The 18,633-nt window shown below is 48.7% G+C and overlaps 1 protein-coding gene across 1 annotated transcript; it reads right to left on the bottom strand.

Annotated features, from left to right (window-relative positions):
• Positions 1–13,872: 13,872 nt before the first annotated feature.
• FAM43A (family with sequence similarity 43 member A) lies at positions 13,873–17,116 on the bottom strand. Its single transcript, XM_036443978.2, has one exon. The coding sequence runs from the start codon at positions 16,121–16,123 to the stop codon at positions 14,846–14,848; it is 1,278 nt and encodes a 425-aa protein (XP_036299871.1). The 5' UTR covers positions 16,124–17,116; the 3' UTR covers positions 13,873–14,845.
• Between the last annotated feature and the right edge of the window lie 1,517 nt (positions 17,117–18,633).

Genomic DNA, 18,633 nt, shown 5'->3' with positions numbered 1-18,633 from the left:
CTGCAGGCTCCCGGTACTCTGTACCCCACCGTCCAGTATCCGGCTCTGTGGCAGCCCCAATGTGGGAACACAAGTCAAGTGGCTCCAGCAAGCCACGGGGCAAATGCTGAGTGCCTGGCCAGGCCCTCCTGCAACTGTGAGGAGGGAGGGTTAGGAAATGTCCTCAGTGATGAGCCCTGAGAGGTAGCCTCCTTCCCCTCAGCTGTGCCCCAAAGCTCTAGGTTGGGTGCCTCGTAAAAACCAGAAATAATATCACATACAGCTATATGGGAAAGTCCCCAACCTGCCATCTGCATCAGCTCCCCTCTGTTGAGCCAATGGAGAGAGATAATAACCTATCTTAAGCTTAATTAACATCTAGGCCTTGCTGCTGGGAGATTCCCAAACCCACGTCTCCCAGTAATTGTAAACCTCTATTTATTTGGGCACTTTCATGATAGCCACATAATGGGAGCTAAGGCCCAACCCCACCCAGAGCCTCATACTTAACCAGCTGCCCACATCCCCTCCCCACCCGCACCTGCTCCTCCCACTCTCTTGCCTGTCTACCATGCCCACCCCCATCACCCGGAATCCAATGCTCATAACCCCCTTCCCAAAGTCATTCTGAGTTAGAGCACTCAGAGCTTACAGAGCACTCAGAACCTGGAGACTCGGACCACAGTACCAGATCTGCCCATTATTTATTCCATCACCATGCACTTGATATGCCCAGCACATTGCCTTGCAAACAGAAGGTGCTAGCCTAGCTGGCATGCTCAGCAGTTGAGCATTGACCTATGAGCCAGAGGGTTGAGGTTCCATTCCAGGTCAGGACACATGCCCAGGTTGCAGGCTCAATCACCAGTGTGGAGATGCAGGAGGCAGATGATCAATGATTCTCTCTCATCATTAATGTTTCTCCTCTCTCTTCCTCTCTCTGGAATTAAAAAGAAGAAGAAGAAGAAGAAGAAGAAGAAGAAGAAGAAGAAGAAGAAGAAGAAGAAGAAGAAGGAGAAGAAGAAGGAGAAGAAGAAGGAGAAGGAGGAGGAGGAGGAGGAGGAGGAGGAGGAGGAGGAGAAGAAGAAGAAGAGGAAGAGGAAAAAGGAGAAGGAGAAGGTGCTAAACACTTGTCAGTGGCCTTCTTTTTACTCCATTTCACTCTTTAATGCACAGGTCCCTCATCTGAAAATTGAGTTATTGATACTGCCCTCCCTGCCTTCCTGAATGCTATAAGGATTAAGAGGGAAAATGGCTGAGAAGCATCCTATATAATAAAAGGCTAATATGCAAATTGTTCCCTCAGCTGGGAGTTCAACCAGGACTTCGACCAGGAAGTGGGGCTGGCCCACCAACCACCCATGGCCCCTCCTCCAACTGGCCCTGCCCCTGATCAGGCACCCCCACCCTGATCAGGCAGGCCAGCTGGACCCCACCTGTGCACCATGCCTCTAATCCTTTATAAATAGTTACTAGAGGCCAGGTGCATGAAATTCATGCACGGAGTGGGGAGGTCCTTCAGCCTGACCTGCGCCCTCTCCAATCTGGGAACCCTCCGGGGATGGCCTACTGACAGCTTAGGCCTGCTCCCCATGGTTCTCTGTTCTCTGCGGGGCCTTCCTGCTCCACACTGCAGCAATGGCCAAGCAGGCCCTGCTGTCTGCTATCAAGCTGCATGACCAAACCCACCTGGGGGCAGGTCTACCTGCGCTGCCCACCTTGGAGTCACCAGTCTAGCCCTGCCTGGCTCCTCAGGTCCCACAGCAGCCACAGCCACTGCAGGCCCGGCCCTGCCTCCCTCTCTAGCCCTTGAACAGCCTCTGTGACTGCTGATCAGCCCCTGCCACCACCCCCCTATGCTGCATGCACAACCTCCTCCTGTCTGGTGGACCCATTATGGCATCCCAGTTAATTAGCATATTTCTCTATTTTATATATAGATAAAGTAGCACCTACACAGAGGGTGGCCTCCTCAGAGGAGAGAGGGATGGAATGCTGGAGGACTCACTGGCCAGCACAGCCTATCAGGGACAGTTCATTTGTCCAGCCTCCCCAGTCTAGGTCTGACCTTCAAGAATGCAAGTCCTAAGGAGTACTCAGTCCCCATCCTCAAGAAATTATATGGGAAGCAGGAATCCCAGGAAGAAACTAAAGAACAAGGTAGGCCCAGCCACTATATGGCCAGAATCTGTCCTGAGATCCAGCCCCAGCCTGCCCTGGAGGTTCCTCCAGAGGACAACAATGAAAATTCTTCATATTTATACCACACTTTTCCATAAAAGTGGCTCAAGTTCATGATTTCCTTTGAATTGCACATTGCCACAAGATAGCATAATTATCCCTATTTACAGATGAGGACCCTGGAGAATTGCACCTCTTGTACAATGTCACACGGGGAGCCTTGTAGAATGGAGTGTAAACCTAAGAAAAGGGTACAAAACCAAAATTGGGATACAAATCTACGAACAGGATGCTATAGGAATCTCTTTCACAGCCCACGTGGAAAGAGTTCCAATTCAGGGTTCAGGTTCTGGAGAAGGGCCGCACACAAATGAAGAGACTTGAGACCTGAAGAAATTCAACTTGGCGATGTGGGGGGGCCAGGCAGTAGTCCAACTCTAGTGGGAGAACTACTCCTGCTCTGGCCCTGCCATCCCCTTTTATTGAGGCTTTGGGGAAAACATCTTAGGCAAGATAAACAGAAATTTACATGTAGCCCTTAGGCAGGAAATAACAGAAACTTACACGGGACAAACAAGGTGGAGGCTGCTTCAGCTAACAATATCTCAACTAAAGGTTAGAGCAATTAAGGTTGTTGACCAGCCTTCCTGGCTTCATGGCAACATCTCTTTTTTAGTGAAACTGATTTGTTTTCCAGCAAGATGCTACCTGGAGGGGGTATATTCCCATGATGGGGTGCAAACCTAGGCCTCTGAGCTAGACTTCTCTCTAGTGACAGTTACCTCCAAAAGAGACATACTTATTGACTTTGTTTTCTTTTTTCCTTTCTTTCTTTCTTCCTTCCTTCCTTCCTTTTTTTGTTTGTTTTTTGTTTTTTGTTTTTTGCAATGATACATTTATTTAAATCATGTGCAGGTTTATCCCTAAACTTATCCAAGAATAGTAATGAGTAAGTAATGCTGTCATCCATTAAAACCCATACCAATAATTTTTCCAGATAGTTCTGATAGGTACCATATGCCTTTTTCAAATTTCATTTCCAACTTAAAAATTTCTAAAATGCATTATACACTTTTTTATTTTTTAATTATTTAGTCTCTTTTTTAAGTATATATTTTTTTTTTATTGCTTTCAGAGAGGAAGGGAGAGGGAATCATTGATCAGCTACCTCCTGCACCCCTCCTACTGGGGATGGAGCCCACAACCTGGGTATGTACCCATGGCCATAATCGAACCCAGGACCCTGAAGTCCACAGGCCAACACTCTATCCACTGAGCCAAACCAGCTACGGCTATATTAGCCTCTTATAAATGTAACATGCTAAGAAAATAAAAAATCCAACCAGTACAGTATAGTATGAAGTATAAAGTAAAAGTTTCAAACTGCCAACACTGGGCCAGTGGCTGATCTAGCTGGTTAGCAAAGCTGTTTCTCACTGGGGACAGTGGGACCTCTACCAGAGCTCTGGGTGGAGGTAGAAGTCACTCAGAGCCTTCCTAGAGCAAACAGTTGCCACTCACACATCTGTCCAGGTCTCCCACTTTCTTGGAAAGCAGAGCCATCCCTCTCTCCAGCTGTCTACACTACCGAATGGGAGGAGCTGAAGCCTCTGTAGGAGAGACAAAGCCCCTCGGGTGGCTGGTCTGACCTAGGATAAGGAACAAAAGGACTCTCCTGGCAGAGCGTTTGGTGTGCCTGGTGCGTTGGGGAAGAATGAACCTCACAGGAAAGTGTGACAGTTTGCTGGGAAACAAATCTCAGAACGTGTCAAGAAGCAGAGCTATCTACCCAGGGGCTGGGAAAGAGAGATCTCCCAAAGACTGCTGGAATTTGCAGACCCCCAGAGAGGAGATAGTCCACCTCAAATATCCCTTCTAGTCTTGAACTAATGTTTGCAGAGTCTGTTTCTGAAGAGTTACTTGAGCTCTGGACTCTGAGCTATTCAAAGCAGCCCTGAGGACCAAATGCAAACTGAATGATAATGCCCTCACAAACTCTTATAAATATCGATTTCCCCCTGATCCTCCTGAAGCCTTGGCATAAGCCTGGGCCAGTGGTCAACAAGAGGAGAGTCTCTTGCAGAGTCTGTGTACCCTTCACTAAGCCCATCTCCCTTTTCTTCTGAGCAAACCGCTCAACTACATTCCCCAGCTGAACTTGAAGGTGCTGTAACCCTTTATAGATACATGAGGACCACCTTCATCTCCCACTTCATCCCCAGTGCTAGCACAGGGCTTGGCACACAGCAGATGCATTACTCATGTAGCCAGGAGCTGAGTTCCGACCAATAGGACGTGGTCAGAAGTTGTATGTATCACTTCTAGGCCTGCCCTTTAAAACCTTCAAATAATCTTGCATACTCTCTGTTCACTGAGGACATTCTCTGGCCAGAGAAGTCTATGACTTAGAGAGAATTCCGAGGCACTGAGGGAGGGATCAGCAAACATTTTCTGTAGAGAGCCAGATAGTAAATACTTGAGGCTTGTGGGCAATAGTCTTTGTTACAACTACTCAGCTTGACTGTTGTAGTGCAAAGCAGGCATAGACAGTGAGTAAATGAATGAGCATGATTGTGTCCCAATAAAACTTCACATACGAAAACAGCCAGCAGGCCAGATTTATCCCATAACTCCTGCTCTGAAAGATGATGGAACCACACTGTATGAGAAGCTTATTATGTTAAGCCAGTAAGAATATGGTTTGTAAAAGCAGCTAGAATTCTTTACCCTATTTAATTGCCAACCATATTATATTTCTCTGGTTGCCAAGTTCATGGGTCAGGATATGAACCAATGAGAACAAAACACAAATATCATTCTGAAAGGGCCTTTAGACGTACAGGGCTGGAGAGAAGTTGCAGGTGGTAGGAGTTATTTTAAAAAATCCCTTCTGCCCCACCCTCAATAAAGCTCTGGAGTACTATGCTTCCTTTAAAACCTAGATCAGGTAAGATTTTATGACTCATCCAGAGCCTTTGAGGAGAACGCTCTGATGGTTGGAGAGGATGATCATCTCTTTTTGAACTCTTTGACCACTCCTCCCTCCCCTGAGGGAGTTAAGTGAGCTGGCTGCCCTCCTTTGCATTCCCTCAATACTGTACACATGAACTGACCATACCTTTTTATGTAGCACATGTATTATATGTTTTGATCTTTCCCACCGGAGTATGAGCTCCACGAGAGCAGACTACTTCTTATTCCCCCTTTTTATTCCCTTTTTGTTTCCCACCCCCATCTCTCACTTCATCCCTAGGGCTAGCACAGTGCTTGGCACACAACAGATGCATTACAAATGTTTCCTCAGTGAAAGAGAAGTGAATGGATGAAGACAGGCACAAGTTAAGGTCAAAATTATCATCCAGACTAACACATTTTGAGAGTGAGAGGTGGCTCTACTGTGCAGTCATGGGCCACATAACATTTTGATCTAGGATGGACCACATATACAGTGGTGGTCCCCAAAAATTAGAATGGGGCTGAAAAATTCCTATTGCCTAGTGACCCTAGTAATATCCTAGCCATTGTAATGTTGTAGCACAACACATTACAATTGCCTATAGTATTCAGTACAGTAACATGCTGTGTGTACAGTCTTGTAGCCTAGAAACAATAGATTATACCACATAGCCTAGGTGGGTAGTGGGCTGTATCATCTAGGCTTGTGTAAGTGCACTCTGTGCTGTTCACATGATGATAGGATCACCTAATGATGCTACCGGTCAGAACATATCCCTGTCATTAAGTGACACACAACCGTAATTATGTGAGGACACTGGGCATAAATGAGGACTGTCCTGAGAAAACCAGAATCTATAGCCATTCTAGCAGCGGGCTACTTTGAATCACGGCCTCCAGCAATATATAGAGTATTCCTAAAGGACACTAGTGATTTCTATTAGCTTAAGAACCTTTCAAGATTAAAAGCAAACAAAAGAGAAAACTCAGCGTGCCATGGGAAGGAAAGGGTGATGTGACTTGAAGCTTTCCTTGGCAGGGATCTGGGCAGATCAGCATAGCTCTCCCGTTGCACTCTGAGTTTTCACTGATCATTTCATACTAATGCCAACCACAACAACTTGAGTTTACAATACAGCTCATGTTCACCCTTAAGCACAGTCCCAGTCATACCCACAAGAACACGCACACCACAATTTCATCAGGACAAGGGGATTCTACGTATTCTTGCGTGTTCTCTACAGAGAATGTCCCCAAGGAAAACCTCAGAACCTCCATTTCTAGAAAATAGTCTAAAGGATTACTTTAGGAGGATCGTGTCCATTTCAGGAACATCTATTTGAGAGGTAAATGAAATCATAATTGCAAATATGTATGGAAAGTATTGGAAAGTTGTGTGTGTGTGTGTGTGTGTGTGTGTGTGTGTTTGCCTGTATGTATGAGTGTAGAATACTAATCACACTAGAGATATTGATGTGGGCTGACAATCACATACTGATAAAATGAATCCCATTGCAGGGAACAAATAAAAACCCAGCAATAGAGTACAGGCAACTGCCACAGCCGATAGAAGTGATTGGGCTGGAGATGGAGGCACACTGTACATGTGGATATCTAGAGCTTCAGACAGAAAATTAGTCCATAATCTTTCCACATGAAGCCTGCCATTTAAATACCCACCTACTGCTTCCAATATTTAATAGATGACTTCCTCGTGTTTGTCTGTTTTCCCTCCTTGGGTCCTGGAATATGTTTCATGGAAAATGTCCCAGCCCAGTACACATTCGCCCTGTCAGGGAGCCCTAGGGAGGCTCACTCATCCCAACTGTGTTATTTCAATCTGAATATTCCAGCAGCAGCCACTCCTTTCCTGTACTGCACTGTATAAAGCACTTACTCGTCCAATATTTAGATTTTTGAGCCTCCAAACCAGCTGAGAAGTAGTTTGGTTAAATATTACTACCATATCTCCATTTCACAGAAAGAACTATCCCCAAAGGGAAACTTGCCCAAGGTCACTCAATTCAGAGTTGAGTCTGAGAAAATCATGGCTACACCCGGATCTCAAGTCCAGTTTCCTTTCAATTATGCCTTGTAGTCTTGCCCACGAGAACACTGCTCCTCAGCCCACCCTAGCCCCTCAATCCCATATTTGAGTTAATATTGGTTATTTGCTAAGATCTGGGTCAAAGGAATGGTAAGGCAGAGATAGAATACAAGATAGAAACTTGTTTTGACTTCGTCAGTGTGAACCTACCCAAAAGGGTCTGACTAGCCATGGACTCTATGAGGTTCCTTCCTCTGTAATAGCTGCTGCCTATGTAAGAGGAAAGGCCCCACACACCTTGATGTGTCTGTACATCTTGTTCGGACAAGCAGCATGGTTTGGTCCAGGCACAAACAGGAACACCTAATCACGTGGTGCTGCTTTACAGAGATGAGCTTCTCCATTGGAAATCAGGTGGTGAGCAGTGTTCCCTGGGAATCAGGGACACTGAAGGCAAGATGGCATGCAACGGCCAAGACAAGTTTATCTGCAGAGGAAGCCTTGGAGGAGCACAGACAGCAGCTGTGGGTAAGGAACTAGTGATGGTTTTGTAAATCTGCAGATGGTGCCTGGGGTTCATTTGCAAGCCCTGAACTGCAGCATAGAACTGAGAGTGTGCTGATACAGGATCCAGTGGCCCTACCCACCTACCCATTCCCATCCCTACGAACTCATGTCACCTTAGAAACATCACTTTCTCTTTCTCTGTTAAGAGTTCAACTACAAGACTGAACCTATAGGAATATAAATTATGATGCTAGGAGGGGTGCTCCTTGAACCAAAATATTTCTTCTTGCCTACTCTAGCTTCATGTTGCTTGAAATACCTTTTTAATTTGGCCTTTTATACCTCAAATCCTTTTAATATTCAAGAGTCCCTTATAAAATGTCCATTCTAGGCCTCAGTTTCCTCATCTGTAAAAAGAAAGGACTAGCTAAAACCGGTTTGGCTCAGTGGATAGAGCGTTGGCCTGTGAACTGAGGGGTCCCAGGTTTGATTCCAGTCAAGGGCATGTACTTTGATTGCAGGCACATCCCCAGTTGGGGGGGGGGGGGGGGCAGGAGGCAGCTGATTGATGTTTCTCTCTCTCATCGATGTTTCTAACTCGCTATCCCTCTCTCTTCCTCTCTATAAAAAAAATCAATAAAAAATATTTTTTTAAAAAAGAAAGAAAAGACTAGACTGGAGAACCACTAGCTCTGGCTCTTGGGGAGAGAAAGAGTCAAAGACGTTAGAGCTGGTGACCTCTTGAGCCATTGTTGGCTAATCCTGGAACCAAGAGAAGGAACAAGCAACTAAGAACAAATTCTACTAGGAGAAAAATCCAGAATTGGAGTGGCTCCCAGCCTGCTGCAAGGGTTGATGGGGAAGCTACCCCATGTTATCAATTCCCTTTTATTCTCTGACTTGGTAAAGGTGGGTTCTGGCTCTGTTGTTAGGAAAACAAAACACCTGCTGCCAGGTGCCCGCATGGCTTTTGATCGGACACTTGGGCTCTTCCACATTCCCTAGGATAGATCTGGGTTGCTTCTAAACTAAGTTATCCCAAAGCAAAGATACAAGGGGAAAAAGATAGGACTTAGAGTCAGGAGACCTGCGTTCTGGCCCCAACTTGCTGAATGATCTTAGGTAAGTCATAATTTGGGCCCTAACTTGGCCCTTAATTTCAGTGTCAATCCCCATGTAAAGATCTACCATGGTCTCAAGTTTTGAGGTAGTGAAAGAGGTTCCTCACAGGCAACTACTGCTCTGGGTTGGGCAAAGGAATGTCATCTCCAAATTAGACTCTGGTGATTAGTCCAGGCCATAGCAGGTCCTAAAGATGAACTCTGTCTCCATTGCCCCAGACAGTTTCTAGCCCAGGGTCAGAGGTTTCTTCTGTTCTGCCCTACTAGGGGATGGAAGAAGGCAGAAACACATTTGACCTTAACCTTTGCTCCTTCTTCAGTTCAAAACAAGTGTGCTGATGCCCAGCTGGTGTGGCTCAGTTGGTTGAGCATCCTCCAATGCACTGAAAGGTCACCCATTCAATTCCCAGTCAGGTAGCATGCCTGGGTTTCATGGTTGATCCCCAGTAGGAGGCATGCAGGAGGCAACCCATCAATGTTTCTCAACAATGTTTCTATCTCTCTATTTTCTACCTTTCTCTCTCTGAAATCAATAAAAACATATTTTTAAAACTATTTGTGCTGATTGTCTTGCTATTAACTAACCCAACCCACCCATTTTAGCTATCAGAATCCTAAGGCTATCGAAGAGAAGGCCTTAAAACCAAGGTTCTCCTGGCAGGTTTTCTCTCTTCATTTGGCTCAAATTAGAGAAACTTGACAATAACCTTGGAACTGAAATGAGCAGGGATGGGACTCCAATGCCATTCAAAGCCAATTTCAAGTAAATCTTCCTTCTTCAAACTAGAACCACCCCTCCCTCAGAAGTTCAAAGAAATTCCAAGAAAAACCTTGGGAATTGAATCTACCTTATGTCGAGTTGAGGAGTCAATTGAATCCCAGTCTTCTCTGCTCTCTAACATCTTGGCTTCTCCATTTGGGTGATGGGTTTGAGCTTTATCAGACTATTCTCCTAGCCTGAAGTGGAACCACTTCCTTATTCCTTTCTTAGCATTTCCTGAACCCCTACTACACACCAGCCTCTGTGTTAAGTTTGCTGAGTCAGAGATGCCTAAAAACATATGCCCATCCTTGGGTAACTCAGCCAACCAGGAAGGATAGAGATGATTAATAATATTGATGATGCAATGGGGAGAGCTCCCTCAACCTTAAAATAGACCTGCTCTTCTAGGGTGAGGTCTTACCAGACTAGATCTCATGGGTGGAAGCAAGAGGAGACCATGTTCCTCTGGGGGCTGCCACCTACCCATCAGGAGCGTTCCTCCCAGGAAGACAGACACCTGACTTTTCTACCTCTAGCATGGTGCAGCGAGTAGATACTCATTCACACTGGGTGGTGGGAGTGGCACATTGATGGATGGCAGCACAAATATTTATCATCAAGCATTTATCATATGTGAAGTGGGAAAATAAAGAAAAATGTATCTTCAGTGTGGTGTCAATTTCTGCCATCACAAAGCTAAAGATCTGGTTATATGTCGTAAAAACCGGAGGAATGTGAAAAGAGCATGGATTTAAGAGTTTAGACCCCTGGGTCTTGATCTGTTTTTCAGCAGAACATCATCCTTCTTTGCTTCAGTTTGTTCATCTCTACATTCGGGCAGGGCCAGAGTATGCCCTGGAATTGCAAGAGTGGTGCCGCCTGATAAATGTTTACTTGGTGTGTTTTTCCCTTTAAATTTGGGTTTTCTTTTCTTTGAGGTGATTTAAGGTCTGAGTTAGGTTTGTGGGAAGGAAGAGACGTGCAAAGCCAGAATCAGGTGGGCAGCTGGGTAATAAAAGCCAGAGGAGAATGATGTGTTACAGGAGGGAGTGGCCTAGGAGAGAAATAAAGAGGAGATGCAGGAGAGGAAACCATCAGAAGGGCCACTCTCCATGGAGGTTGGAAACAAGGACCTTTGCTGATGCCACTGAGCAGCCCTAAGAGAGGAAGGAACCAGTGCCAACCTGCAGGCCCACGTAGCCATTCAAACCACCAAAATAAAATGGTGGTGAGGCATTAAGGCTGTTCAAATTGGGTCCCCTAAGAGCTGGTGGTGAGGGTTTGTCCAAGGCACACTGTGGCCTGTGGACATGGATGAGCCAGCAGGAGCAGAAAGGGCCCCAGCTAAGAGTGAAACCGATCCAGACATGGCCATGTTGCCGAAGGGGCTGGTACCTACTTTACAGAGCACCCTGGCTCTAGCACCCCCTGGCCTCCGGGAGCCCTGAGTAGTTCCCCAAATGTCAACATGGCTCCTCGCCCCAGCAGTCCACACACACTTCGAGCTCTGTCATGCATCACTTACCAGCAGATGCTGGGGCTACTGATGCACGCCACACAGAGGAAAGAGTTCTGCTTATTAAGTTACTAAATCCTGTTAGAAACGAGGGCAACTTGCTCCTAATAGAATTTTTGTGTTTCTCGTGATCCTTGGTGACTCCCATGAGGTTCTTTATTCTCCAGTGTGGTGCCAGGAATGGATTCCACAGCCAGTTCTCTCTTTCACAAGCAGAACCATTAAAAGCAACCCTGTCCCTCGGAGGAGGAGATCATGCTTTCTTAGTACAACAGAGCCTTTCTACTTGGCTTAAAATCTACTGTTCTGCTGATGGTAGGGCAGTGAGAGGGATGTTTTCTTTAAGGAGTGCGTGGGGTGGGAAGGGGAATGGGTGCGCTTTGAAACTGTAGTAGTTGAGAGGGTAACACTATTGTTTATTTTACAGTCTTACTCCTCCCTCTTTCCCCCTCAACACGCAACAAACTGTACAAACGAACAAGAGAAGTTGATGCGTAGACTCACGCTGCCACCCTGCAGCAGTCTCTCTTGCTGCAGAAAGTCGGAGCTGCATTGCTGGGCCCGGAGGACTGCTTAGTCTGGGGAGACTGTGGAAAGTGTCTCGCTGCGTGTAAAGAGCCATCAGGTTACTCAACGGAGAAATACAAGTCTCACCTTGCAAGGAGGAAAAGCTGACTTTGATGAGCAAACCAGACAGACCTCAGGTGCTTTCTGGCACGTGCATTTCAACTGTACTTAGTTTTGCTTTTGTCAGGCCACTCTTTTCCCTCTGATTATCAGGAGCAAATTAGTTTTCAGTTTTTTTTTGTTTTTCTTTTTTTCTTTTTTCTTTTTCTTTTTTTTTCATTTAAAACATCTCTTCTTACGCTGGTGATATCATCCCTGGAAGACTGAGAAGTAAGAAGAGTGAATCATGTATCACCTTCACATCTCTTCTAGAATTACAGCAGCAGCGCCCTAGGGTGCAGTGAGGATAAAAGCCAAAAGTAGAGGGGAGGGAGGAGGAAGAGGAGGGCCCCAGGAGGGGAGAGGGAGGGCGGGAGGGAGCTGGTTCTTTTGCAGTCGGCTTATTTTCTTCTTCCTCCTTCCTCAATCCCTACACCCCCTTCCTTATTTATAAATCAGACAATAGGAAAAACCAGACAGTTGCCTTATATTTATTGGCGGTATTGGTTTAAATGTCATTTGTCTGAACTTTTGACCAATCACCCTACAGATGAAAGCCAGCCTTAGCATCCTCATGGGACACATAGTTGGTCAAGAATGAAGACAAGTAGACCCTGTCCCACCTCTAAGTAGTATCCATATGATCCCCCACCTTCCTGAATGCTCTCATCAATTTTAAACAGCAAAGGAACTTGGCAACGTGTGGAGATTATTGGAAATGTGAAATCTAGTCATGCAAGAGAGTGGTGGCCCACACAGCTGTCTGCTGGTCAGGTGAGAACAGAGTGGAGGGCCCGCGTTGTGGATGTCTGGGTAGATTTGACTTTCCTGACCTCTCTCAAGCTGGAGGGTTTTAAATGTCATTCAGTGATGTGTATCTGAGGTATTCAAAGAGAGGGACAGGGACTCTCAACCAAACCAAAACATGGTGAGTGGTAGGTTCAAAGGCCTGGACCTTGTCCTAATGCCCTTCAGAAATGACTCTGAATATTTTTGCTATTATTTCCCACCCACGCTTTGCTTTGCTTTTCTAAAGATAGTCTTATGCCTGAACCACTCCCGTTAATTAGGAAGAAAAATCTCCCATCCTCCATTCCTCAGTGGTTCCAGTGAACTCCAGACTCCTTAAAAGCTCTGGGTCTAGTTGCTCAGAACGTGTTTATGATGAAAACAAAGCAAAGTGGCCTCAGGACACCAGGGGAGGCCTGGGGTGCCATCCATGTCTGCAATACAAAAGGGGCAAAGGGAAAAAACAATTTGCAGAAAGCACAGCTTTGGCAGCATCTTACTACAAATTCTAGCTGGCGGGGGTGTAGCCAAATTAGAGACATCTGTTTGGAATTTACAACAGAAACAAACAGAAAGCATGAATGCCCTAAAACACACACACACACACACACACACACACACACACACACACACCGAGCTCTAACAGCTCTTCTCTGCCTTGACAGCCACACCCTTCCCCCACTAGGTCATGCTGGGTGGTAGCAGGGTCTTCCACCTGCCTCCCTGCCCACCCCACCTGCATCTTTCCTCACTGGTGCCATCTTCGGAACTTAACTAACTTTCCTCTATCCTTGCTTTTCCTCCCAGAAAAAAAATAAAAAATAAAAAAGTTCTTCCCACTTCTCAGAAATCTCCTCCTTTGGGTCTCCAGTTCATCTTTAAAACTCCCTGAGCTGCTTGTAAAGGAAAAGATTATACTGTATGCTTCACACTTGATCATTAGCATGAGCCTCAAGAGGAGGTGGTAAAACCTCACAAGATGTGGGAAGTCACTCCTCCCTAAATAACCTCGCGGGTCTGAGAGTGAGGAACAGACCTCACCCTGAATCTCCAAGAATTAACTCCCAGAGACCGGAGAAAACCCACACTCCCACAAGTTAGTGAATGAAGAAAATGGGATGGACTTGAGAGGGCTGTCCCCAGCCGCAGTACCCAGCGTGGCAAAGGGCCAGAGAGGCCCCAGGCTTTGGATAAAGTGGGTCTCCCTCCCCTAACCACCTTCAAGCAAGGCAGAGGCCAAAGGCAGAGGCCAAACACTGTCTGCTGACACCATCCTGTGGACGGACACACCCTCTCCTCCCCCTCCCCCTCCCCCCAAGCACGCTCAGCAGCAGCAGACGCTCACCTGTTCTGTTCAATTTTCCTCTTTATTCTCTTCCCACTGGCGGGCAAACAGAACCAGAGCAGTGCTACTCTTCAAAAATAACAAAATGTTTTATACACGTTTCTGTATATACAACTGAACAACATTTTACATGTCCCTTTTGCACAGCAAAAGATATATAAACATCCAGCTCCGAGAACAGTTATGTACATAAAAAGATGTCAAAAATACTTCACAACAGTGCAAAAATATTTTACACAGTATCATGGAGTGAGATCTTTTGAGCAGGATGAAGGTGTGTGTGTGTGTTTCTAAAGGAAAACTCCTTTTTTTTTTTAAGATATTAGATGTCTTTAACTGTAAACAAAATGCAACTTTCTTTCATTTTCCTCTCCTTTCCCCCTCCCCTCCCCAAACAAATATTTGAGGAATTTGGCAGAATTTCAAGGGTCTTAGTCTGAGGTAAACAACCCAAGCTCTCCACCAAGACTGGAGGCAAAGAGGCGGCACAAAAACAGCCCCAAACATTGTGAGAGTCAATTCCTTTTTCTGTTCAATGATATGCCAATGACAATGCTAGGCTGCTCCCAGTTGAGGGGTGGGGAGGAAGTTAACCCCTCCTCCGGAGGCCCCAACTGCCCCACAAACAGGAAACTGGCCGGCGGGCACCTGACGCCTGCCTGCGGGACTTTTGCTAAGTTCAGCGGGCAGTTCCCTCACCCCTGACCCCAAGGGGCTGCCTCTCTCGTTCCTTTTAGGGTTTCACCACCCCATCCCCACACATCCAGCCGTATCTCCATTGGCAACCTGAGCTCCACTTAAACCAGAGCCAAATGTGTTCAGGGAGAGGAGCAGGAACTCTGGGCCTTCAGTGTCCCATTTTTCCCTTTCCTGGACGCAAGCAGGGGGGTCAGGGCTAGGTAGGGAGCTGTCGAGGAGGCTGTTAGGGAGTCACAGTGGGGCGCCGGGGCGTGCGCAGAAGGTTGCGGCGGGGAGCTTAGCCCGAGCGCGGCTCGTCTGGGCTAACGCAGTCCGTAGGGCCAGACGGGTCCCCGGCGGCGGGGGCAGAGGTGGCATCTGGGCCCCCGCCTTCTATGGAGCTCTCGCTGCCGGTGCTCTCACCAGACAGCAGGCGCGTCACCCGCAGGTCAGCCTGCAGGCTCCGCACGTCGTTGCCGAAGCTGAGCTCGCCCAGGTCGTTAATGAGCTGCGACAGCTCGGCCTTCACGTCGGAGGAGCCACCCAGCAGCAAAGGCGGCGGCGGCCCAGCCCCGGGACCCAAGGAGACCCCGCTGCCCGCCAGCGCCTCCTCCCGGCCGCTCTCCAACGTGTCCAGCAAGTCCCCGCATTCCAAGTGCATGGCCACCACCAGCGCCTCGGCGGCCTCTTCCTCCGCCGGATCCCTCTGCCTGGCACGATCCTCCTCCTCCTCCTCCAGGCAGTTCTCGGGATGCTCCTCTTCCTCCTGCAGCTCCTCCTCCTCCTCCTCCTGCTGTTCGCCGACCAGGTCCTCCGTGATGGAGCCGAGCTTGGGCGCGCTGCGGCTGCGCTCCACCGGCGGCTTGTAGCAGCAGGGCCCGTGCAGGAGCAGCTTGCGCAGGGGCACCAGCGGGATGGTGTGCGCGCCCACCAGCTCCTGCTGCTGGTGGCGCGCGTCGTCCCGCCGCTTGAGCCGTTTAAACTCCGCCAGCGCGTTGGCCGACGTCTGGTAGAGCAACAGGGCCATGGCCTGCGCCTTCTCGGGCTTGGACACCAGCACCGCGTGGCAGCGCAGCATCACCGCCTTGTGCTTGAGCTCGTGCCGGTACACCCAGGCGAAGACCTTGGGCAGCCGCGCGTCCGCCACGCAGTAGGTGACGCGGTGCAGCAGGTAGAGGTGGCCCGGGCGGCGCAGCGCGCGCTCCTCGGCGTGCACCATGCGGATGCCCTGCGCGCTCACCGTCAGCTTCATTTTGGTGCCCTGGCGGCCCGCCTCGCTCTTGCTCCAGATCTTGCCCACCGCGAGGTCGGTGCAGCCGTCGCCGCGCGCCTGGATGGTGGTGGCGTTGCCCAGGTAGAGCACGGTGTACGTGGGGTCCTCGCTGGTGATGTGCAGCTTCTTGCGCTTGGAGCGGAACATGCTGCCCACCCGGCTGAGCGCGCCCTCGGGGCACGCCCGCGCCAGCGAGCTGAGCGCCGAGTAGTGCAGGCTCACCGCGTAGCCCTTGGGCTTGGACGCCTGCCTCGGCGGCGCCTCGGCGAGCAGCTCGAACTTGTGTTTCTTCCACGGCAGCATCTCCGGAGGGCGCCCCCGCGCAGCTGGGCGGCGGCGGCCGAGCGCTGAGGGCGAGCCCAGCGGAGCCACCACCCGCCTAGGCCGGGCTCGGCCCTGGGCAAGATCGAAAATTAAAACTCTGCTGGAAGTGGTCCGGTGGTAGGGGTTGTAGTGCTAGAGAACCCTGCAGGAGCCAGGGGCAGATTTTTTTTTTTTTTTTAAGGAGAAAAAAATTATTCAGTTGCGAGTGTGGAAAAACGCAAAGACCCCAGGCTGGGCAAAGAAGGAGGCAGTCTTTGGGAAGCAAAATGAGAAAAAAAGACCGAATGAGAGTGAAATGTTAAATGAGAGAGAGAGAGAGAGAGAGAGAGAGAGAGAGAGAGAGAGAGAGAGAGAGAGAGAGAGAGAGGGAGGTGCGCCTGCAAATAAATAATAAGAGGGACCCCAAGTCAAAGCAGCCGAGATGGTTGGAGAATAACGCAGGAACTCCTCGGCGAAGCTGGAAAGGGCCCCCTCTCACTGACACAGTTCCCAAGGCTGGGGCCAGCAACCTCGGAAACTCAGCAGCAGCAACAGCGAGTAAGGCCGGGGGCCGGTGCTCCCCACCCCCACGGGGTGCTGGAGGCAGGCTGCCCCTCCGCCGGGCTGGTCCCAGAATCAGTCGCTTTGCCCCCAACTGCGGTGGGATGGCGGGTCCAGCTGGCCGCGGCGGGCCCGGCGCAGCAGTCCGGCTCTTGGCTCTCACTGCATCTTGGCTCCAACCGGGTGCGGGGGATCGGGCTCGGCCGGCTCACCGTCCGGGCTGGCTCCGCCGGGGCAGCGCGGGGCTCCGCAGGCGGGGCGCGCGCATGGTGGGCTCCGGGAATGGTCGCTACCTCATGTCTTCCCTCCGGGGAGTGTCCAACTCCGCTCCCGGTCTCTCCTCCGTCTGCTACCCGCCTTTGCTGAGCGACCCCTCGGGTACTGGGAGCGCTGGCCGGCTCGCCAGCCTCACATCCTTGCCGTCCGAGAGGAAGATCTCGGGTAAATATAGGCCGGCGCAAACCATTTGCCGCGCGGGGACAGGGGAGGAGCAGGGAAGCCTATCCGCTCGGTCTCCGACGCCCTGCGGGTTCCTAGTCTCTTAAAGGGACCTGGTTGCAGTCATCGGTTGAAGGGATGGGGAGACCAGTCTCATCCATCAATGACACCCCAAATTTCCCAGCATCTCTTTGATCTACAGGGAGCGCCAAGACCGGGGTTCCCCCTCAGGAAAAGCAACTTGATTTCTGACGCTCCACCCCCAGGATGAATTGCAACTCACTGAATCAATTTCTCCATCGAAACTTGAGGAGGTGGTAGAAGGTGGGATTTTATACTATAGCCTACTATGCAGCAAGGTTGGGGGAAATAGTGGTTCTTTCATTAGATGGCAGCTGAGTGACTGGATGCTGTTTAATTTTTTTTTTTCTTCAGAATTGTATTCTACTAAAGAAAATAGAGAGGGGCAAAGAAAACGCCAAGACTCGTTTTTCACTATCTTGGAGCCTTTCTCCATAGGTAATAGTGAGATGACTGGAGTGAACAATATAGTATACAAGTCTATAAATAAGGTGCTACCTGCCTCTAACCCCAGCAGCGCCCCCTGCTGCTGTCATGTTTCAGAATATCTGTTTTCTGAGATATAGTTTCCAAGACATGCTTATGTGTGATCAGAACTCAATTTACTTTGACAAACCAGTCATTCTATTTTATTACATCACTGACACAGTTTGGATGAGAATTCCCAGTAAAAATTCAAATGATGTTTTTATTTGAGTGTCAAATAATGTCAAGTCACCCTGCACTGGGAATGATAATCACATGAATCATGCTTTTCTTATGTGCCAACTAGACAATGCAACTTTAACCTGACCAGCTTGACCTTTGACTAGTAACTCTTTTCTGGGCCTTTGAAACAACCTGCTTGCCTCTATGGTCTTCTCAAAGCAAAAAGAATAAAACACTTCTGGCTGGAATGTGTGATATACACCCAGATGATCCTGCGTCAAACTTCCAAATTCATCCTAGAGGAGGACAGTGCGGTCCCCACGCCACCGGCCCGGTCCACCAGGGGACTGTGGACATCTCTGGCTTCCGTGCCAGATTTCAGAACCACAGAGCCCTCCTGGGGAGTCCTGGCCTTCTAGCTCTGTTAACATTTAACCTTTTTTTAAACTCTAATTCAATTTTCTCAAAGTCACTGGCGTTGAGTTTCAATTTAACTAACTTCTGAGTACCTTTTGGTGCCAATCCCTGACCTAGTCCCTTGCAGACCCAGTTCCTGTCTCCAAGAAGCTCCCAGTCCAATGAAGGATGTGAAGTCCACTCAACTCTGGGTTTGTAGGTTCTGTGAGAGCACACGGTGTCCCCAGTGCCTGGCACCAATGGGCACTGCCTAATTGTTGAATTAATGAATGAGACATGCATGTGAATAAGAAGACAGAGTTGGGCCCGAGAAAAAACCCAAAACTGGAAGAAAAGGTTCATTACGACTAGGAGAATCAGAGAAG

The sequence above is a fragment of the Pipistrellus kuhlii genome, unplaced genomic scaffold (genome assembly GCF_014108245.1).
Source record: "Pipistrellus kuhlii isolate mPipKuh1 unplaced genomic scaffold, mPipKuh1.p scaffold_m20_p_2, whole genome shotgun sequence".
NCBI classification, from domain to species: domain Eukaryota; kingdom Metazoa; phylum Chordata; class Mammalia; order Chiroptera; family Vespertilionidae; genus Pipistrellus; species Pipistrellus kuhlii.
The sequence above is the reverse complement of the archived record's forward strand: the minus strand, read 5'-3'. Positions and strand labels throughout refer to the sequence as shown.

Bases quoted from the DNA above. Each gene is read 5' to 3' on its own strand.
- FAM43A (XM_036443978.2), bottom strand. From the start codon at position 16,123: ATGCTGCCGTGGAAGAAACACAAGTTCGAGCTGCTCGCCGAGGCGCCG.